The 22,606-nt window shown below is 42.6% G+C and overlaps 1 protein-coding gene across 10 annotated transcripts; it reads right to left on the reverse strand.

Moving 5' to 3' along the window:
* Nucleotides 1-921: 921 nt before the first annotated feature.
* Nucleotides 922-22,004, reverse strand: ubap2l (ubiquitin associated protein 2-like). Of its 10 annotated transcripts, none has more exons than XM_053447557.1 (30): nucleotides 21,866-22,004; nucleotides 20,351-20,488; nucleotides 19,745-19,822; nucleotides 18,657-18,767; nucleotides 17,916-18,090; nucleotides 16,918-17,019; nucleotides 16,311-16,356; nucleotides 14,153-14,197; nucleotides 12,934-13,040; nucleotides 12,589-12,648; nucleotides 12,440-12,492; nucleotides 12,161-12,246; nucleotides 11,541-11,721; nucleotides 11,183-11,387; nucleotides 10,763-11,073; nucleotides 10,468-10,640; nucleotides 9,987-10,107; nucleotides 9,458-9,497; nucleotides 9,148-9,340; nucleotides 8,941-9,007; nucleotides 8,325-8,640; nucleotides 7,370-7,458; nucleotides 7,211-7,264; nucleotides 7,025-7,106; nucleotides 6,308-6,525; nucleotides 5,947-6,052; nucleotides 4,615-4,740; nucleotides 3,024-3,091; nucleotides 2,708-2,905; nucleotides 922-2,373 (listed from the first exon to the last, which is right to left on the reverse strand). In XM_053447557.1, the coding sequence occupies exons 2-30, from the start codon at nucleotides 20,444-20,446 to the stop codon at nucleotides 2,278-2,280; spliced, it is 3,603 nt and encodes a 1,200-aa protein (XP_053303532.1). In that variant the 5' UTR covers nucleotides 20,447-20,488; nucleotides 21,866-22,004; the 3' UTR covers nucleotides 922-2,277. The 10 variants fall into 10 exon arrangements, with proteins under 10 accessions (XP_053303532.1, XP_053303534.1, XP_053303533.1 ...); XM_053447559.1 differs by lacking the exon at nucleotides 21,866-22,004 and adding an exon at nucleotides 21,678-21,859 and having other exon boundaries at nucleotides 9,987-10,077; XM_053447558.1 differs by lacking the exon at nucleotides 21,866-22,004 and adding an exon at nucleotides 21,678-21,859 and having other exon boundaries at nucleotides 2,708-2,902.
* Nucleotides 22,005-22,606: the final 602 nt, after the last annotated feature.

The raw sequence follows: 22,606 nt of genomic DNA on the forward strand, positions 1-22,606 counted from the left end.
TAGTTGACGGGTAATTTTTGGTTGGTCGACTTATCATTTCATTTATTAAAAGCTAATTTCCCCCTGCTACTTAGTCTATAGGGTTTTTATATTGTGTTTTATTTACATTGTATATAGTGGTTTATTTTTGTCGTGCACTGATTGCTGGTTGTACATCAAACTGCCCTTGAAGGATATTAAAGATTTTCTTTTATGGACAACTTTAGTTAATCACAAGCTGCACAAACCAAGGTAGAGCAGCAGAGGAACCCAGCAGCCAGCAGGGGGCAGCCTAAGGACATAAATACCTTCCGATTCTGAAATAACAAAAACAATTAAGTTTCCGATATGCTACTGAAAATATAATTCTGCTTATGAGCCTCTAAATCATGCACACTGTACCATAACGTTTGAATACCATTACCTGTACGGAGGAGGTTTATACTTTGGTAGAGGACAAAAATATACACGGCACATTCAGTATTAAATAATTATTTCCTATGTGTTGCTGTTACTCTCCTGTCCGGACCAGCAGACTGTCTGTATACTGAGGAGACTCATCACTATGTAAAAGTTCAAAATGGATAGAAAGTGAATCTTTACAGGAGGTAACTGGCTGCAAGTGTGTAACATCCTACATATTTAGCAGCTCAGGTCTGTTCAGAAGACGCTGTCAGAACCTGTGATTTAGATGTAAAAAGTGAATACAATCTTTTTAAATAAGTTTCTTGAGAGCTGCTGTGTTGGGAGTTTAGTCTGTTGCTGCTGACCCCTGGAGTATGTTAGATAACTAAGTCTATAACAGAAACCAGCTCTGAAAGCCTGTCGGCTGGTTTCTGTTGTGTTTAACGCTCAGTTCAGCAACAACACAAAAACTGAGCATCCCCGTCGACCCACAGGAAGATGATCCGCTGCCTTTACGAGCCAAATGAGAAGCAAATATGGTTTCTTAAAAGACATTCACATCCAAAATGATGGAAACGTCTCCCTCTTGTTTATTTACTTAATATTTATATATTTTTACAAAATAAAAAAAAGGAAATATGAGACAAAAAACTAACAAGTCGGCGAGGATCTGAGAAGGAAAAGGAGAAAGCCATCGAACAATCAGGGACTACAGTACTTGTGTTTTTTTTATATATGTACAAGACAAGTTTATCCATTTAAATTTTTTTTAAAACGCACAGTACAAAAAGAAAAAATAAATCACTGACAAAAAAAACAAAACAACCCATAGTACAATTCTGTCCATCAGTATTCAATGCTGCAATTTCCTTACAATGTCGGGGGGCAGGTGGTGGAGCTAGGAGGAGGTGGGGGGGGGGCCCTCAGAAACAAAAGAACACACTGGAAGGCAGACTGGGTGTGTATTGGCCTTGGAAATCATTCTGAACATCTCCTGCAGAAGAGTGGGACCTTTTATGCAACGTATGTATAATTCATGGGAACGGTCACTGTACACGTGTTGGATAATGAAAAAATCCTGTGCTAGGCGAAAACACAAAGCACCGTACACAACCACGGCCCTGTGTGTACAAACATGCACGCAGTCACATGACACAAACACACAGTCCCTCACAGTCCAATCCAGTGAGCTCGCTTATACGTCTTTATATATAATATATCTATATTTGGTAAAAAATAAACTTCACAACTCTACCAATTGAGAGAATTGTTTCTTCAAACTTAAAATGACATAAAAATGAAAAGCAAAACATTTAACAGCAATCAGCCAAACTACTGCGTTTGGATATTTTATGTGGGGATGGAAGCTTTTCCAACTAAATTAATGGAGTGGGGGAGTTGAGGGTGTGAAATACTAAACCAGTCTGGCCCCCCACCTTCAGGTATTACTTCAATCCTCCCCATCAGCAAGAAAAAAGAGGGGGAAAGACAAAAGAAGCACAGGAAATGTTCATTCTTTTAGAAAACAGTTCTATGTTACATACAAGTGAAAGAAAAAGGGAAGGGGCGGAGGGATTAACATTATACAAATTCCCAACACTCAATATTTCACCTCTTGACGGTGTGTTTCTATAACCATTCAGCTCCGAAGACTCCTGTTCTAAGCCCCCTCCGGACCCCCCCACCCATCCGTGCATCATGACGGTGCTCGTTCTCTCGGCACAGCACCTCCTCTGACCGCGGCCAGAGCTGCAGGAGTGCTGGGCCAAGAGACGGGGGGAGGGAGATCTCTGCAGGAGGAACAGGGAGTTTTATACGTGGAGACGGTTTTTGCAGGAGGAGCCATGAAGCCCCTCCTGGCGGCGGGTTGGTGGGAGGGGCCGACAGCGGGTGTTAGTTTGCGCCCCAGTTGTAGCTGTTGTACGGCGACTTGTTGATCTGAGACTTCTGCTGAAGGGAAGCGTTCTGGCTGCGCTGTCCAGTGTTGCTCTGTGGGGGGAGAGAGGGAGGGAGAGAGAGAGAGAGAGAGAGCAGTCACATCGTGTGCTCACTCAAATCGGCTGCAGTTTAATTACAGGAACATTTATAAAGTCAGGACAGTTTACGCAAGAGGACTTGAAAACAGCATTTTAACTTTAAAAAGGAGGCATTCATTTATTTTATAAAGTATGTTTGTGCCCTCTAACAAAACCATGTAAAGCAACAGGCAGGCAGCTTTGTATAGGCCCAAATGAAACACACCAACTAAAGTTCATTGTGATGTGAGTGAGGACAACCTGCAGCAACAGATGTAGACAAACTACAATAAGAGCCTGTGCACTACCTGTCCATCCTGCTGCAGGTGGTGGTGCAGAATCTGAGAATGTGGTTGTTGGTGCGGTGCCAGGATGTGCATGAACGGAGCAGGGGCGTAGCCAGCGGCCGCCGGGGGGTTGATGGGTCCCCCGCTCGCCAATGCCGAGGGCAGGCTGAACGAAGCGGTCGGTGTTCCCGCGTGGAATGCCTGCTTCTCAAACGACTGCTGGAGGGAGACAGACAGAAGAGAAACGTTCATCTTTGATCAAATTCTATGGGGGGGGGGGGGAAAAGGTCCTTGCCTTTGAGGAACATTCATCTTAATATTGACATTATGCATTTACCTGCGTCTTTGTGTAAACGGACCCTGAAATATCTGGAACCCCGGTGTTGCTTGATGTCACAGAGACTCCTGCAGAGACACAGGAAACAAACCGTCCCAATACAGGTAAACTAAACATGTAAAGTTAACACAAGGTCATGGTGAGATTTTGACTAATGTCAACAGCAAGGAATCTAAATTATGCAATTCTGTTTGTGTCAACACTTTCTCCAATCAACACGGTAACCTAAAAAACTAAGAAAGCTATGAAATTGAGAGGAGATGAAGAGAAATGATGAAGAGAAAGATGGTGTAAGAGCTCATCCGTTCCAGTCAGACACGGTGGTTTGAGTCTGAAAGTGGTGTGGTGGTTACTGCTCAGGTTGCTTGTGCACGCACTGTGCCCCCCCCCCGTATCGCCTTGGAAATGTAGAGCGAGGTCAACTGGTGTGCAAAACAAACGCCTCCGAACAGGAGAGACTTTCCTTCTAATGGTGGTTACATGACAAAATGTCAACCTCTGTAGCAACTCCTCCATTTGTACAGAGACCATTACTGCAGCTTTTCAGGCAAAATCCCTGTTTAGAAACTGAAGGAAATCTGAATCCATTTCCCTGATCTAGCAAAACCAAATCCCTTGGTTCGACATAGTAGTTGTCCCCCCCCCGGTATTCAGATCAGAAAATGGAAACAGCAAATATTGACATGAAATGATGGAACCAGTAAATTCTTTAGGTCAACTGACTTTTACAATTTTAACACTGCATTCAACCTACGGCCTTCCATCAATATCTTTGGCAAATGAAGAAGCAGCTGATGAGGAGCAGCTCAGTACATCTGCAAAGTTTTCTGCTCAAAACAGACCTCATTTAATAAATCAGCAGCAACTTAAGGGTTTCAAAGTTAACATAATAAAAACTATGATCAGAACACAATGAAGAGAACTAAGTCTCATGCTGCCATTAGTGAGGATAGTAAAATTTTGTACCATTTTCTTCTGTCTTCTTTCTTGGTTATACAATGAAATGTGTTGAACTGGGTTATTTCCATGACACAACAGCAGCCACACCGATAATAAAACCCTCTTTACAAAGCAAAATAATTGGTTTCATTCTGGTATCCTCTGTGTGTGTGTTTGTGTTTGGTTGAAGCTCGTCATTTAAATCAAGAATGGCAGAATATCTGTTGCCTCGTCGCTCACAGGGCAGAAGGCTTGTTACTCTCTGGAGACCGACACACCAGCAATGACAACATGAGTGAAGAGCAAGCAACACGGAGGGGAAATGGGACGTCACCAACCAGAGTAACTCATCATCAGTTAATGGTATTCACAGCCACATCTAAGCATTGTGTCTATAACATATCAACCAGATTGGATTGTTGATGAGTTACCCTGGAAGACAACAAGTAACACACATGATGACAAACACAGACTGCCTGTGTGAAAGCACATGTAGTGACGGGTCAACCCACAGGCACAGCTCAACAGCAATGAGGGAAAGGAACGAGAGCGAAGAGAGGGATGGTTGGTGACACAAGGAGGAAGACGGGAGGGACAGGGTTTTTAATTCTCTCCCTCCTTTCGTTTTAATTCGGCATGTGGCGGCACTCACCGACTCCAGGCCCGCTGACAGAGCTGGCTGGCTTGTTTTGTGCAGAAGCGGCAGCGGCCACGGCACTGCCGTATCCGCCCTTACAGAAATCCCCACTCCCTGAAGCCTGGCCCACATCCTCATAGCCTGCAACAGTCAGACACACAGCCGCAGCCCACAGCGTTAGACACACCAGGCAGGGGGAGGCAGACCTGCCTCAAGTAGCATTCGCAAATGATTGAGGCGTTTGTTTTAAACTGTGCCACGTGGACAGGTTCTACCAAATCATGAGAATGCAGTTAGTGTCAAGCCCTGCAGGAAACACCATAACTAATAATCTGAGCTTTGACACTAATTCCATTGTCTTGCGTGGCAAAGCCGTCCCATTTGGTATAACAGGCAGGTCAGGTTCAATGCCAACCATCATTTGCAAGTACTACTTGACTCAAGTCTGAGGGGGGGGGGGGGGAGCAGGTGGGAGAGTGAGGGGGCAGGCAGGGGGTGTGTGTGGGAGGGAGGAGTGAGCTTAAGTTGGGTGATGGCAGAAAGCAGCAGATGGTGCAGCTTAGAACAAACAGGTGTTGCATGTGTGACCAAGGGGTTGATACTGAATGATGAATTTAAGCAAAAAAATTAAAAAAACAGCGTCACTGGAATAGCTAACAAAAATAATATAAAAAGGCAATGGAGCAAAATCCAGAAGCCCACTAGGAAAATATGAGACCGCTGAGAGAACAAAGGAGTCATATTAGGAGATCTGGGAGAACGATGATGGTGCAACGTTTGTCGATGTGTTTACGATGAACGTGTGTGTAGGAGATGGGGTGAATGGTGAAGCCCTTGAGCAAACTCCACTTTTAGAAATGATCACACCAAGACCTGGAGCCAATCGATAATCCAGCCCCTCTGTTAAACATGTGTAGCCAGGTACCACTGAGAGCCCCTCCTCTCTTTTCTAATTGGTCTAAATGTCAGCCCCATTTATTTTACCCCGAGAAGCCATTTATTAAAAGTGACTCACAGTATTGTGAAGCAGCTGAGGCATGTTTCTTACATGTACAGGCGATATAGATTTACAAGATGCAGAAGTATTTCCCTTGTCAACACGAGAACACTTTTTGAACTTGGTCATCAGTTAAAAGAATAAATACACGAGATTGATTTATGATCCACTCACATTTCGTTCTGACACAAGCATCGCGTTGTGCTTGCTGATGCCGCAGAGCACAAAAATGAAAAGGTGCACTCCACACCAATGAGAATTCAATGGGCTCCCTCTAATTATCAGTTATAGGTATGAGAGTATACATGACCCTTCTAAACATGCCGCTTCCACATGGTTTAGTGCCTTACCAGTGCTGTATCCATGGGAACCATATCCACTAGCCTGCTGGAAAGGCGTCGCTGAAGCGTTGACGCCGACATTCACACCGTGCTGCTTTGACGAGGTAGGAGCCACCTGAAGGGAAAAGAAAACATGGTTATGCAATTTCATCAGGTCAGCGGGAAGAACTGTTTTTAATAGATGAACCCAGAAAAAGTGCGTCAAAGTCATCCACCGTTCTGTGGAATATTAATACACACCGCTAAAATCCTGCCACTTGTTTTCCTCGTAATGAGAAATTAAAAGCACAATAACCAACTCGGTGTGGGAGCAGGGACACTAAACTCCAAACACATTAGCAAAGTTGTGATAAGTCTAAAGTTCTCTCACCGGAAACACAGCAGGGCCGTACTGGAAGGTGTTAGGGAGGCCTGGCATGCCAGTGTAGTATGGGAGGCTTGTGTAGCTGTAGCCAGGCGGCAGGGCCGGGTTGAGGAAGGTCTGCTGTGTGGTGTGATGTGCCTGGGTCTGGTTCTGTTGGGTTTGAGCTAATGTGGTGGCGGGAGCCGGCGATGAAGCATCACCTCGACCGAACTTTGACAGGTCGCCTGCATGGGAAGGGACAGAGCGTGAAATCACTGAAAGGTATGAAAGAATAAAAAGGCAGCGGGTTAGAGCAAAAAGAAAATTCACATTTCAGATAAACAAAGGACATAAAGACGAATGTTCCGAGATGCCAGAGTCGGCAATGTTTCACCATTGAAACATAATGAGCTAATCCTCACCAAAACAGATTTATATCCATCCCACTTCCCTTAAAGCATTACATTCATATCATACCGCTAAGAACAATAAATAACAATACTGGAAGTGCTTTTCATGAGGCCATGGGATCAATATTATCCTATCAAATTAACGAGTGACCACAGCTAAGTTCACCGTCATCCTGCCAGGCTCACGTTTCAAAAACCACAAATACAATTTCAGTCAGTCAAATACATTTAGTCAGAAATATCATATAACATGTGGTTATCAAGTGCTGCATAAACCTTCGACATGCAGCTGCCTCCTGAACAGACAAACTACAACGGTGAGCAGATGACTCACCAGAGTACGGGTTGTTCGTCAGGCCGCCGTCTCTGCCAGTCAATGCAGTTGCAGGAGTCGCAAAGGGGATGCTGTAATAATCCTGAGGAGAGATCAAAACAAATATACATTTTTCACAAAATACCAATAATGACATACGACTTTTAAACTGTTATTAGTTTTAGTTTATTCTTGCAGCACACTCACCAGCGGTATTCTTGTCTGAAGCATCTGTAGGTCATCGTAGCCGTACACCTGAGGCTGAGATGAAACGAGAGAAGTGGTAGAAAATTATGAACAAAAATGATCAAATCTGGTAAACACCAGTGACTCTTAGATATTGCATTAACATAGTGTTGAACTTACAGGGTAGGCATGCAGTAGTCCCGGGGCCATGATGTATGGGTTGGGCAGTAGAGGGGGCACTCCAGGTGGCAGGTTTGGAGGTGCTTTCCCTGTACGCACAAAAAAAAAAAGAAAAAAAAGACATTGATTTGTTGTGGCACCCAAGGCTATAAAAATCTAAAACACTCACAAGTCTGTGCACTGTAATTATTTATCATTCCACACAACAGCCTTGAAGCTGACCTTTGACCTCTCGGATATCGAATGTCTTCCCTTTATAGTTACATTCTGTTTAATATTTATCTGAAATAATATTGTAATTGGTGCATTCATTCTACAATTGTGGGTCAGGTGTATGAGGGGGTTTCTTATACATTTCATTTTTTCTGTTGCATCAAAACAAGCCATGCTGCATCAGTAAATGACAAGACTGCAATAAAAACACCCTTATTTCTGTCCTCTGTGAATTGCTTTATATTTTCTCTTTTTGTCCCCACTGACATGTGAAACATCCTTGGGCCCTTTCTTTGAAAGGCGCTGCATAAACTCAAGCTATTAATACACCAGTAGAGGGAGCAAAAGGAAAACATGTGAAAGAATGAAAAAAAAGAAGTTTCAGAGAAGCAGCACACGGAGAGCAGGATGAGTCAGAATCATGGAAACACGGTCAGTGATGCAGAGGAAATGAAAACCAATCATCTAACCCCAGACACACACTCGCACTGGGCTCTTATCAAATATAAGATCAGTGTGTGGCTGTTTTTCAACTCAAACACCCCCCAAGGTTTGGTTCAGTACAAAAATGCTAAAGCATAACAAGGAGTCATTTAATAGCAATATAGAATTGTTTGGTCCTAACCCAAGTAAAAAAAGCTACCATTAACTCAGTTGTCCCCCAGTATACAGTTAAATTAGTAGTACTTCATACTGGATGAGTTCATTGAAAACACTGTTGTGCTTGTGTTTTAAGTCCAACCTGAGGATGCTGCAGAGCCGCGTACAGATGAGGAAGCAGCTGCAGAGGGCATGGATGAGGCAGCCGTGGACATCAGAACTGCGGTGGCTGCTGCAGCTTGAGCAACCATGGAGGCTGCATTGAGGCCCATGGCCAGACTGCTGACGGCCCCGTGGCCGGAAGGAGCCGAGACTGTGGCACAGCCCATCGAGGAGGCCTGAGGGGCCCCTAGGGACACCTGTGCAGCCATCGCCGCTGAGGAAGAGGAGGGGACGGCTGAGACAGAGGAAGGGAAGGAGGAGGAGTGCAGGCTTGAGTCGCCGTCTACGTTTGGATGCTGCGAGATGTGGAGGAAGTAGGAGACAAAGATGCAGTCAGGATTGATGCAATTACATTTCCATTAGTGAACAGTTATGTAATGCTTTCGCCTGTCATCACAGGAAATGCAGCTTTTAAAATGCTCAGACAGATGGAGGGAGATACACTCTCCTGCATAAACATGTTACGGTGCCATTTTATCTGTCTGGTTAAAAGAAAATCTGATGCTCTGTTGCAATGGTTTAATGAAAGTTAAAACAAACTACTAGTCCCGCATGAGGTTCTGGTATTAGTGTGGATATAAACATGGAGAACAAACCATTAAGCTTGTGTTGGATGTCCGGACTGAAGATGGAGCAAGGCTGTTCTGTTGTGATGGGTGAGAGCTGTAAAAAATGACAAGACGGTTCAGTCCAGGTTTCACAGATCAAATCACATTTACTGATATTTATGTTTGCCAGGAGGTAATAACTCAAGACATGTTAATTTCCCATGTGTTATGTGTGTTGATTTAGTAGCATCTCACTTATTGTGGTGAGGAGGAGGAATGGTGTTTGGAGACATGTCTTCGCTGTGCCCCAGAGCGCTATGGGATGTCTGATTGGATGTCGTCATCATGGAGGCAGGACCACTGTCTGTCAAAGTACCCATGCTGGAGACCGATGTCTGCGTGACTGAATCAGAGGCTGGCTTGATTGAGACTGCAGAGCCTGCTGCAGCTGCAGAGAGGGATCAGGAAAAAAGGCAACAAATCCCTGAGTGTGTGCATCTCAATACCTCAAAGCATTTCAACAATGCTTGTAACAAAAAGAAGAGCTTTGTAAATGGCCACTTACCTTCCACAGATTGCGATGCTTGCATTGAACTGAAGCCATTCTGAAAAACCAACAATGAAGGTAAGCTCACAGGTTACTATAGAAACAGGCCATTGATAACAAGTTGAAGGGTTTGTGTGATATTAACCGTAGGTCAGGTTTGAAACCAGTGGAGCATTAAAATGAGCACAACCTAATAAATGAAGAGCTGGAACAATGAGGAGATTGTTCAGTTTACTAAGAGCACCTGAATAACAGGGTGACACAAACTAAAGAAGGAACCTTGAGACTGCTAAAATATCATTTGACAAAAAGGATGTTGATTTCAATGCGTGAGGGGGTTCTGTATCTTTTACATTCAGCTCACACAGTACAACAAACATCCAACTAGGCAACAGTCTGTATTTACTGAGCATTTCAATCATATAATCTTCAAAGTAAGATGGATGCACCGGGATATTTTTGCATCAGACCAAAGCCTTTCATCTTTGGGACCAAGTGGGGTTTAAGCAGCTTGTTTAAATGAAAAAGGGTGAATCTTTGTCCTTACCTTGGACTGCATGTCCTTCTGAGGGGAGGAGGAGGCTGAGGGAGGGTAGCGTCGGGGCTGAGGCGCTCTCTGGTCGTACAGGTCCATCTGGCTGGAGTTGGAGAGAGCTGGAGTCGACTCACTGCAGAATGTCATGTTTCAACAAGACCCAAGTTTGACTGGTTCATAGAGAACAATCAGTGGTTCTGACTTATATTTTGAGAGCGTTTTTAGACCCTAGAACACACATCGCTTCTGATAGATTGTGCAAAAGGAAATGGTGCAATAAATGTTCAATGCAAAAGTGGATAGGTTGGGTATATGCAATATTAGTACTCATTCCAGCAAGGTGATCTTACATGGAATAACCAAATCAGTGTATTCAGTTGTTCTAAGGTTTCTTTTGACCTTCGCTGAAGTTAAGATGTTGCTTTTCTTCCTGAAATATTCCCATTACATCAATAGCTAGTTTTCAAAGCTAAGTATTTGCAGTTTTACCAACCTGCTGGGGCCCGTGTAGAGACTGTTCTGAACCTGGTTGGTTGGTGCTGTGGTGGAAGGGGTGGAGCCATACTCTGGTAGAACTGGTTCTGACCCAAACTGCAGCGCTCCAAACTGAAGATTAAGACCTGACATGTCTGATGAGCCTGGCATCTCCACTGCCATTGCTGGAATCTGTGGAAGATGTGGAGCATAATGTGATTCTATGTATGCATATTTAAGCAGGAATGATGACTTTTAAAACCAGTCTATATATAATGTAAAACAAAATAAAGTAATTTAAATCTTAATGTTACCTTTGTTGTAATGGAGGTCCTCTTCTTCTGTTGTTTGAGTTTGTGTTGCTGCAAAGGCAGCGGACTCGAACCCTGGGCATCAGAAGAACTCGGAGAAACCTGCTGACCGAGAGAAGGGACTGGTGCCATTCTGGGAAGGGATGAAGCAGGCGGAGGCACCGCATGGGTTAAGGAAGACGACGAGGAGGAAGGAGGCAGGCCTTTGTCATGTCGGAAAACATCCAACATGGACGACGCTGAGGTGGCGGCCTGGTAAGGCTGTCGCTTCGAAAAGGGCGAATGAACCCCAGACTCGGGCTGAGTCTTCATATCTGAACAGTGAATGAAGAGAGAACATTAAATAGAAAACCCTGAAAGCCTTTGATCGTCCCACACTTCAATGGGCTTGAACAGAGTATTTTGTTTAGGTTGTGACCTCACCGTATTGTCCAAGTGAGGTGGCACTGGTGTCCCAGGAAGAAGGGGTTGTGTTCGGAGGTCCAGTCTGGGAATGCTGGGCTGCCAGCTGGGCCAGTGCCTGAGCCTGAGCGGTTTTATACTGCTCCAGGAACTGAGAGCCAGTGGTCCCTGTGCTGCCTCCTTTAGGGTCCCCCACATCCCCGAATCCCTTACTCAGCATGCTGACCTATAATATTACAAGATTATGAGACACTTATCACAATAATGCATATGTTGCTGCTACACTGGTAATTTTAACAGGATGTCAAAGATCCCGATCCTTTCCCCAAATCTAAATTTCATGAAAAAATGCTTCGATATAAAAATCGGCAACTCTCACCATGCTGTGCTGGGTGTACGGGGCGCTGGAGGATGTTTGGGACAGTGGCGGCCCCTGCTTGGAATTACTAAAAACCAGTGACTGGGACAAGGAGGGGGGCTGGGTGGCCTCCATTGGGGGGTTTTCTGTCTCTGAGGAGAAGGATGGAGGAGTCTTCCCCAGGAGCACCGCAAGGTCAATCCTACAGCAAGGAGGAAGGATTACTTATGGCGTAATGGACATTTAAAAGTGATCTTGTCAACTGAAACTTAATTTTATTCCAAAACACTACAATTAATTATGTCAGGACTGCAAATATGTTTAACTTTCATCGTTGATTAATCAAAATTACAAATGATTTCGTTGGACTTACAACTTAATAAGGTATTCAGTCATAGTTTAAAGATTTTCTGGCCTGTTAATCAATTTTGCTTAACAACAATGAATTAATCATCAGAGTCTGAGCTTAAATTTCTGAAGTTAAATCAAATGTTGACATTTATATTTTCCTTACTGACAAATCCACAGCTCTAGATCAAGAAGTTAACAGTGATATGAAGGAAATTTCATGCAACCAGTTCCCGGAAAAGCAATTTGTTGGAAAGTGCAAGTTGTGGTAGTAAAGTGCATTAATGACCCACCTCTGTCCTTTGGTGATGGTAACATTCTCCTGAGCCGGCGGCAAGGATGCCACACTGGAGGATGTGAATATCTTGGTCTCTGAAAGCTGGAGAGGAGATGGAACAAGTTTGAAATAGTGGAGGTTGGAAGTGCATCCAGAATTAAAAAGGAGAGCTGGTCCTCCATCAGTGAAACTACATTAAAATCTCAGAACTTCAAAAGTTTTTTTAACAAGTGCTCATTTAATCTTATTTTAGAGCATGAGGCATAATCATGAAGTTTAACTCTGAAACACTCACATCCTCATTCCAGTCTTCAGTGCCCCACTCCTCTGTGGCAGACCTCCAGGCACCTGTGAGTTTAAGATAAAGCGTTTGATATTGTAATGGGAAACTTGAGTGCCAACAGAATAAATAATACATAAAACAGGATGTGAAGGCAAGTTTACCAGGAGCGGAGTCAAACTTGGGTGGGTAATTGGTTCCCTCTCCTGCAGAGTATTCCAACCCTGGTGACAACGGAGAGGTGGGGAGATCATAGTTGAAAGTCAAGTTCTGATGGTTATACTTTAGTCAACTGTGCACATGGACATCGGGATCTTTTAGGAGGATGGCGAGTCTGGGATTCGGGTATTGGTGAACAGTTTGCATGGTTGATGAGGAAAGCATCTGTGTCTAGTATCAAAAAGCGAGTCTTCCAGACATGACTTTCTAATTATTTGGATGGTAAGCAGATGCTTCACTGATTAGATTAACGTCTCTTGTTGGAGGGCAACCTCTGTAAATTAACTTACTAGTCGACTCCTCCAGCTCCATGCTTCCCGTGTTGTTCCAGGTGCTGCCCCCTCCATAACTCTCTTCTGTCTGGGCTCCCTCTGTATAGTCTGCAGGGTTGAAGGTCCTGTGAAAGACAGGGACAAGAAGAAAAGAGTTGAGCTATGAATTCACACATGTATAGACCATTTCCAGTAGCCACAGGTTGGGAGCTCATACACAAAAATCTGATGTACATTAATCTTACAAAGTACATCATCTCTTACGTCAAATTCAAGAACTTTTCAAAGACTTCAAAGGCCAATTGTAACTACAATTAAAAGAGGACCCAAGACAGCACAGTTTGTGACACACCTCAAATTGAACTACTGCAAAACACCAAGATTTAACTAGCAGGGTCAGCAGAGGCTCACAATTTAAAAAAAGGGGTGTGAATGCGTGAACACAGCACAGAAAGAACAATATATTTAAGTTGAGATCTTGAGACAAATTTAGGAGTTCAAGAGCTGAGAGGCAGCAGGAGACATGCAGTTAGCGATATTTAGCCTCGTTATTTAAGTCAAAAAAACTGAAACAAATTAAATTTTGTACTAAACATTTGATTTAAGGACAATGACTCACATCTACTTGTGAAAAAATGTCAAACGCCTTGATTTATCCCCCCTAAGATTTAGAAACCTTCAATGAACTGTTTTTAAAAAGGCCATGTATGACCAAATCTGTCCAGAGGTTTGAAACATTACTTATTTTTATGAGATTAACTTTCCAGTGCATCCGTACTGTTTTGTCCTTAGCATTACTTTTATCAGTACGCATTTTACTTAATACAGACGTAGTAGGAAGAGAGGAGGGAACGACATGGGACGAAGGTGACACCAGTACTGTCTTTGAGAGTTTGTGCAGTGACATGCAAATGAGGAGTAGTATCTAAATGCTAACTTAGCTGTTCCTCAACAACTCGTTCCGATATTGCACTTCTGTCTTTTTAGTCAAGCCAAACATGTATATTATTCATCTACATATCTTCATGTTCAAATTTAGAGAGCATTTATTGTTTTCATGAATAGATTAAATACTGACTTTCAGGTTAGGTAAAAATTATCTGACATCCTCTTATTAGGATGAGGTATAATATTTAGTTTTAATAATGTCTTGAATTACATCATCTCATTTAATGGCACTCAGAAGTCTCCCTAAAGAAAGCAAGAATAACAGACACACCGGAGGCAATTCACTCACCTCTCACCTCCAGCAATATCATATGTGGGCCCCTTATCAATCTGGCTTTAGAGGAAAAATAATGGCAACAATTACAGGAAGCAAAACAGAGTAAACGTTGAAGATTTTGTTTTTTAGACCACCATCCTTGAGCAGCAGCATCTTAAGCAAAATGCTTTTAATCTACCTGTGTCAGTGCTGTTACAAACACACCACACTTTCATTCACTTTGCTATGCAAGGCAAGCCGGTGTGCTTTTCATTACGGTTCAAGAAATCCAACTCACCAGAAGTGTACACAATGCAACCACAAATATAAGCGCTTGCTTGAAGAAGGCATGAGAATACATGTGGTAATCCTACTCATACGTGTGGTGTGTCCTGAAATCTACCAATACAATCATTTCACTTTCTTGCTATGCAACTCTACTTGTTACAGACATTCAAACTTTACATAATGATTCATATGCTTAACTTTGAAATGTCTAAAAATAAATCCTCTTTCTGGGGATGTGCAACTACAATTCCACAGTTCCTGTAGCTGTGACATAAAATACATCAAAATTCAAAATGCTAATATTGGCAAACAAGGAGGGGCCTGTAAGGACACAACAAACTACCATCTCTTCCCTCAGCTTCTTCTCAGCTAATTCAACAAGAGAATTCAAATACAAAGGCTGCTATTACATGCCCCATAGAAACAGAACTGTAAATGAGCCAACAAACGTTTTGCTACAACTGCAAACCACTGGCTGTATAATGAATGGAGCTGTGTTCCCTCGTTCTTAGCAATATCTTGTCCCAGTGTTGAAAATCTCCTTCAACACCATTGGTGGAAACATGATGCATTCCGTATTTAAAAGCCAATACAGTTTTTTTCTTCTTTGCGCAAATAAAAACTAAACGGCTATATTTTTTACTGTAATACTTAATATACCTCCTATCGTTCTACTAATTTCACAACTTTGGAACACTTCCACGATTCCATCAGTAACAAATTAATAATTTCCCATGAGCGCTCACAGTATCCACCAAGGTGGATTTATGCATGCAAAGATTTATTTTGCGTGAGGTGAAGGATACAAACTGCCTTAGCATCATATCGAAAGCAATAGCACAAGGTGCCGATGACAACACTCACACACAAAGCTTTTCACACCATCATCTCGCACAATAAAAAAACTGATCAAACACCTGATCTGTTTAAAGGCGGCTTCCTTTAAAGCTTTGAGTGCTTCTTTAAATAACTTTGTTTAAATGACACTGAAGCCAAGCTGATAAACCGTGACTTTTGGCAGCAGGAAGCAAAAGTGATCACAGATCTTGTGGTGGGAGTTTAGGTTACATGAAAAACACATGAGCTTGCAACTTCAGGCGGGAAGCCCCTCTCACCACACACACCTCTCAAGACATGCATGTCAATATTTGGGTTAGACAGCGATTATGTGTACCACCGCTTTAACGCGTGCTATATAAGCAAAGCTCTTCCACCTCATGAGCCTCCGTGTACCAATGTAGTTTTATGGATCTCACACTAGCTTTGAAGTTCATATTCAATGCTTGTTTAAGTAAGACAAAATAATAGTCAGCCTGCTCTTGGTTAAAGCTGCTCAGCTCTTGACCTCCCTGAAGAAAACCGCATTATGTCGCATACACTACTTCAGCACATCCCAGGGGGATTTTAAAATCTCTTCCTGCAGAGTAACATTACATTACACTTGACTGATCATCAACAAACAAATTTGTTATGACAACTGGCGTCCTACTGCGATGCTGCCTATTTTTTAATTACAATGACGTGAATCAAGAACGCCACCACAGTTGATAAAAAAGTGCATCATCTGTTATGACACCTTCTGGTGAAGATTCCAAATCATAAACTGAATAAAGCTCCAGCTTAAAGCCAGAGAGCAGACACTGAAGTAAGCTGGTTGGCTCCCTGACACTCCTCTCAGTAGGTTTATCCAAATTTCACTCTAAATAAAATGGGTATACACCATACACTCTCTGAAGAGTCTTATTCAGCCCACACAGTTGCATCCCATTGGTTAACGTATGTCCTTCCTCCTTTGGATTAGGGCTAGACAATAGGCTGGGGTCCTGCTCTCTGGTGACCATGGCAACAGGTAAAAGTGGAACAAAAGACCCACTGGTTTTAGGCAACGCAGGTGTTCCCTTACCCCATGCCCTGCGCTGAAAACCGGCCTCCTCGCCGTCCAGATACTCCTGAGGAAACAATGACAGCTTACTTAAATGTTTAATTATAAATAGTGACATGAGAAACACTGGCAGCATTTCATGTAAAAATAAAACTCAAGATTAAGGCTGTGCGATATGACACTACTATAATGATAGAGATGATTGTTTCATAATTATTCTCCGTCATTTATTGTGATGCGCCACAAATTACACCAATTTGTCACACTTTGGATGATGCTTTTTGTTCTCCATCTACACTGTGGAGATGCAGGTTGTACTAACACACATAATGGAGTGTGAATATGACACAAATGGGGAATTATGAGGTGGGGATATTTCTGTTGCATGTATGTAGTTTGGGTAAGATAAACCTGACACAGACCAGAAAAATGTACTTTGCTAATTAAATCCTGGCTCCAATTTTCCCAGACGATGAATGTAGGGATAACAAGTAGCGATATGAAGAGATGAACTGCCTCCATCTGAAAGATTTTGGTCATATCACACAGCCCCACTCAACCACCTTGTTTTGATTCAATACATTACCTTGACCAATGAGTCTGACCAAAGACAATTACAGCCACTTACCGACAGTCCCTCTTCCTCTGCCTCTTCCCCTTCGGCCTCGCTCGGCTCCTCTTCCAACTACTCCAGCCTTGCTGGCATCCAAGCCATTCTCCTGACCACGAACTTGAGTTGAGAGGAGAGAAAATGGCATCAAGTTCAGACACAAAACAGCACACACATATCCAAATAGCCATTTCATAGAGAAATAAGTAATGTACAAAAGCCTAAATAGCCTCTCATTCAAAATAAACAAAGACTCTCCTACTGGCTATGATTTGCTCTGGTACACACAGTATGTGGAAACGCAGACAGATGCAAATAAACAAAAGCTTTAAAATAAAAACCAATAGATGAGTAGCTGCAGCTGTGTTGGCAGAGATGGACCACACAACAGCCAACTTGTAAATAGCACTGGTATAGCAGACATTAGTTGCAGTGAGGCAGGGGATAATGATGCTGACCTATGACATGTTGCTTCCATCAAACAAAGATGTGTTGTGATGCATCTTTAAATATTTTAACATGATTTCATGCAGGTGATCTCATGAAACAGCTGTTTTTAATAGACGCTGCATTTTATTCTTTCAGCAATTTTTGAAACTTTTCACATCTTCAGCTAACTTTATCTAACAGAAGAAACAAGGTTTTTTAACTTTGAATCAGATGAGTCTGTATTGTGCATGGAGTCCCTCAAGGGTCAGGTCTTGGTGCACTATATGTTGACAGTTGACCGCATTGTTCAGCAATCGAATAATTATTATCACACCTATAATGATGACAAAGTTATACACGTCTATGTCTTAACATTTTCGCCCAGTGCATTGATGATATCAAATATTGGTTGGTCAAAATAATTGAAAATCCTCCGCCTGCACACAAGGCTCTTGTCAGATTGAGTTATTGGTATTCCATCCAAATGAGTATCTAGCATTGATATTGAGGGTAAAATGCTCCCATTTAGTTTTGAAAGCAAGTATAAATAAGTAAACCCATAATAGAAAGTCGTGGTAAACACTCACACTCTCGTCCCCTGCTGGCTCCACGGCCCCTGCGTGGAGCTCCACCCCGACGACGTGCAACATCTTTCTCTCCTCCTTTCTCCCGGTTCTCTTTTCCTTCCTCTCCGGTTTCTGCTTGGCTGGTCTCCTTCTGGCCGGACACCCCTTTCTTCTTCCCCACCATTTCCCAAGAGTCCTTAGGAAAGGAAGCAAAGACAGAACCACAGTGTTAAGTCAGCGTACTGCTGAACTTACTGACTGTGTACAGTCACCAAAAAAACTAAAATTTAGACTAAAGACTAGTGCATCTGAATATTGCTGCCATTAGAACGGGATAATATACCCTGCAAAAAAACGAATAAACCATATACAAGTATATATGCTATATATGTATATAATACATGTTAAGGGATTTATGATGATCTAGAGTCAGTATGACACGGACTTGGGCTACTGATGGGTCATCAGTTAAAATTTTACTAGGGCTACACTTGCAGCAGTGACATACTGATCAAAAGGAGAAGTATAGAAATGTGTTAACACTGAATATCTTACCACAATTTTTTTCATTTCTATGCAGAATGGTCTGAGATAGGAAAACAAGACTTCTCCACGTAATGTTCTAATCTATACCTTCACAGGAGCATTACCTGCAGAACATAAACCGTTCATTACTATATATTTATCTAACCCAGAGTAGCCCTGATTTCTCCAGAACCAGGCCCTCACAGTGCTAAGCCCTGAAACAAAGCCAGTACTCACAGTGTCCGGGCTACCCTCCAGCAACGCGTTAATAGCTCTGTTGACATCCCCGTTGCAATCGTGCAGTGCGATCATGGACTCATCCTGGTCTTTGCCTGTGATGTCAATCAGCTGGAAAAGAGGGAGTAGCATGATCAGACACAGATGGGACCCCTGGCTGAAACTCCTAGCATCTAATCTATCGAAGGGCTCTTATGCACAATGTTTGAACATATACATTCCAGGATATACCAGAATTAAACGCAAGTTCTTCCACGGCAGCAAATATGTAAAATATCTCCTTAAAAACGTATTTCAGAAAACAGGGTAAGCTACAAAACAGTACAACCACCAGCAGAGATTCTGTTTCTTGGGCAGGACACTTTTGCACAAGGTTAATTTCCCGTGAAGACTGTGAAATCCTGACGTCTTCCACTTTCTCTGGAATTATTACACAATGTGATCAACTATGCAAAAAAGTCCTTATCAAATGGTGACATCAGGAGCTTTTAGACATATTGGGTTCTTGCTTATTTTATTTTTTTACTTAGAAGCGATCATTAGTGTAGGCAGACCACATAATTCTGTCAGATTCTTTATAATGATACTGAAGATAAATTTAAAGCCATATGGGTATGATAAAGTGGTTATCTGGCTTAAATATAGAAATGTAATGAAATCTATGATGGAGCTGAGCTAGAGCAGATCAGATCAGTATTTTGCCCAAATATAAAATATATATTTTTAGCTAAACAAATTTACATCCTTTCTTATCATTACAATAGTTCAGTATCATAATTTACAATATCTTTGAATAGTCTTTCCTTGAGAATATGATGATTGACAATCCACCCATATAGCCTTGAGATTTAGCATTGAATGTTGTGTCACTAATTTTCTCTGCTTGATATCTGACAAACCAACTAGACAAAGCATTATAAAAGAGACATGCTTGTTCACTCAATACAGACACAACAGATTTAATTCTAAATGCATCAGTGCTAAACCACATAAATCCCCTCTACCCCTTTTCACATAAGAATGAACAACTGTACAGGAAAGCTACGTGTGGAAGAACTGGGACACCAGGAAACTTTGCATCTGCTCACCTGTTTGACCTTCTCCTCAAAGTCGGCATCATTGTGGTCTGAAATCATCTGCGCGAGTCGGATCTGCTCTGCGGTGGCCTGTTCCAAGAAGAGGGACAGCTCCAACATCATGTGTCAACAAGAAATGACCCACGCATTATTCACTATTGACACTTTTCTTTGCTATTCTGTCCTGGCAGTGGGCAGAGATGCTGTGTCCACTTGAGGCCCACTCAGCTTAAGACTACGTTTACATTAGTGACACCATGGTTGGACGCACTGCTGCCAGTGGCTATGTAAATTCTTGTTGGACTCTACAAGCACAGTCTAGATAGTAGCTTTAATCACAAAGCCGAAAATCTTGGATTCGCTTTGCAACTGTCAAAATATGGTGTTACTGTCCTGATTAGCGTGTAGCACGCTCTGAGCTTTAGTCAACCTAAGAAACTTATTTTATAGGGTTGTAACTGATACGTTATATTGATTAACTCCCCGAGCTATTGTTTCATGCACAATTTTACATTTGTAGTCAAATAATATTAAAATATTCCTGATTTGCCAAAAGTGATTCTTGACATAAATCATCTTGCATCTGGGCATCACGACAGGTGGTGAGAGTGAGGGTACCTGAGGCCTCTGCTTGTGCTGTGTCTGGCTCTGTGTCTGTCCCTGTGTCTGCTCCCAGCTGCCCCGGGCTCGGTTCCCGCCCATGGACGTCATCATTTACAGTATATACAAATAACAGTATTTACAAAGGAATAACACCTAAGGAGAGAAAGGTGAGAGAGGCGTTAGAGAAGCAGTGACCCATTTATATCAAACACACACGTATAGTGCACATGAAACACCACTTCCTCTAACTGACTGGTAGCTTATTGCCAAGTGGGGGGTGCTCAGAGATAACAGCGGGACATCAGCAGCTTTGATTTCGAGACGTCTGGTGCTTTTTCAGTCCATATCTGGGCCAATGTCTCGAACCTCAGCCGGAAGAGGGTTCGACCCGCGGAGCCAGACTGCCACGGTTCACTGGGGTGTTGATGCACACCACCCTCACAAGTGCATAGTAAAGCTTATATATATATTTCTACCTCTTAAGAATATTATGCAACATCATCTATATCAAAACAAGCCCCAGTGCTGTTTCCCATCCTATATTGGGAAACGAAAATCGATCAAACAGCCGATAATTGATGAATCTATACAGAATTGGGCATCAAATGAGGATGCGAGGATACAATCACATTGCAATCAATCAGCCTCATCTCTATTCACGACAGTAAACTGTTAGCCTAGCGATCTCAGCTACTCCTTAATCTTGCATACGTTACGTAAAACCCTGTGTGGGCTAGCACACAAACAGGGCTAAAAACCAGGCCCCGTCGGGCATCTCGAATACCAGTAGCCAGCCACATGGCCAAAATGCTAGCCAATTGGCTAATACTCGAAGGGAAGACAACCAGCTTACGGGTCTTGGTGGGTTTCCGCTTCTCGCCGCCTCACCTCATGGCGACTACGATGCTAACTCTAGGAACCGCTAGCTAGCCCGCTTACCAAGTAACTGGCTGTGTATTGCTGGGCGGTTAGCATTAGCCAACTAAGTGTGGTTGTCAACAAGTCAACTAGCTAGTAATCAGCTAGCGAGCAGCGAAGCTCTCGCGTCCGACCGAACAAAACCCCAAAACGCCCATGTCACTGCTAGTTATCTGCTAATTGCTGGTAGCCATGCTAACTCCGCGACCTACCGTCTCACAAACCAGCTTCGGCACGTTAGCTAGCTAGCCACGTTAGCTCCAGCAGCGCCTATATAAACTGCACCGCTTCTCTGAACTAGTCCCAACCAGTGCGGCCCAAATGTGTCACCCAACAGCCCGGGCTCTCGACGTGGGAAACACCGAGGCTGATAACAGGCCCGCAGGCCCCTAACATTGGAAATAAATAATCAGGCGATACTGACCAGAAACCCGGCGCAATATTAACACCGCTACACCACCGACCGACAAGTGGCCTCGCCGTCGACCTTCGAAGTCGGATCCGAGGACAGGAATTTTGTTTATCCCCGAGCCCCGAGCGGGTGTCGCTAAAGTTGAGGAAACACAACGACGCCGACTCGCTGCCACAACAAGCGAGAGCCAGTGAATTTACCTGTTTCTTCTCCACTCTGACACCGGGGAGAGCCGCGTCACGTGGTTCACTCCGCGCTGAGAGGAAACTGGAGCCACAACATGTGATCACGGTCTGATACACATTTATATCACCGACCAGGGTCTGTCAGTGCTGCTGGTGCACAACAGACAGGAAATATGTATATTTAAAAAATAAGATTAATGTTGTGATCAATTTGAGATTCATCCCGCGTGTTACAACAACACAGGAGACAAAGAAATTCAGAAAAACGGATGAAAATCAAATAGTGGAAAGAAAAAGAATCATATATATATTCAGAACAATACCTGTGAGCTGGACTCTATACAGGAATTGTGGAAATACTATAGAAATGTAGTTTGTATTTTATAAATACAAGTGTATAAACAAATATAAGTGTACATGGATGCTTGATATTTATATATTTATTGATGTATTTACACTCACTATATTCTACTTATATAGTAAAATATCATAGCTACATAAAAGAGATATACATATGAAAAGTAATACATATTTATAAGAATTATAAACATATATTTATTATAATAATGGAGTCAAATATGTAATTACCACTGATTATAATATAATAATTATATATAAACTGTTGTTTTAAAGTACTGTTTCAATAGGCAACCGTTTTATAGCCAATAAGAAAAATCAGAATAAAAAAATGACCCTTCACTGTGTGTATATCCAGTTTTGGATGTAACAAGGATAAATTCACAAATATTTATAGAA

This window comes from Pleuronectes platessa, chromosome 18 (genome assembly GCF_947347685.1).
Source record: "Pleuronectes platessa chromosome 18, fPlePla1.1, whole genome shotgun sequence".
Taxonomy (NCBI): domain Eukaryota; kingdom Metazoa; phylum Chordata; class Actinopteri; order Pleuronectiformes; family Pleuronectidae; genus Pleuronectes; species Pleuronectes platessa.

What these genes read in the sequence shown, in the direction of transcription:
- ubap2l (XM_053447557.1), bottom strand. Translation starts at nt 20,446, where the DNA reads ATGATGACGTCCATGGGCGGGAACCGAGCCCGGGGCAGCTGGGAGCAG. An exon ending in CAGAGGAAGAGGGACTGTCG is followed by an intron (nt 16,357 to 16,917) that starts GTAAGTGGCTGT and finishes TTGTTTCCTCAG; the next exon opens with GAGTATCTGGACGGCGAGGA. An exon ending in CCGTTTACACAAAGACGCAG is followed by an intron (nt 2,906 to 3,023) that starts GTAAATGCATAA and finishes GTCTCCCTCCAG; the next exon opens with CAGTCGTTTGAGAAGCAGGC.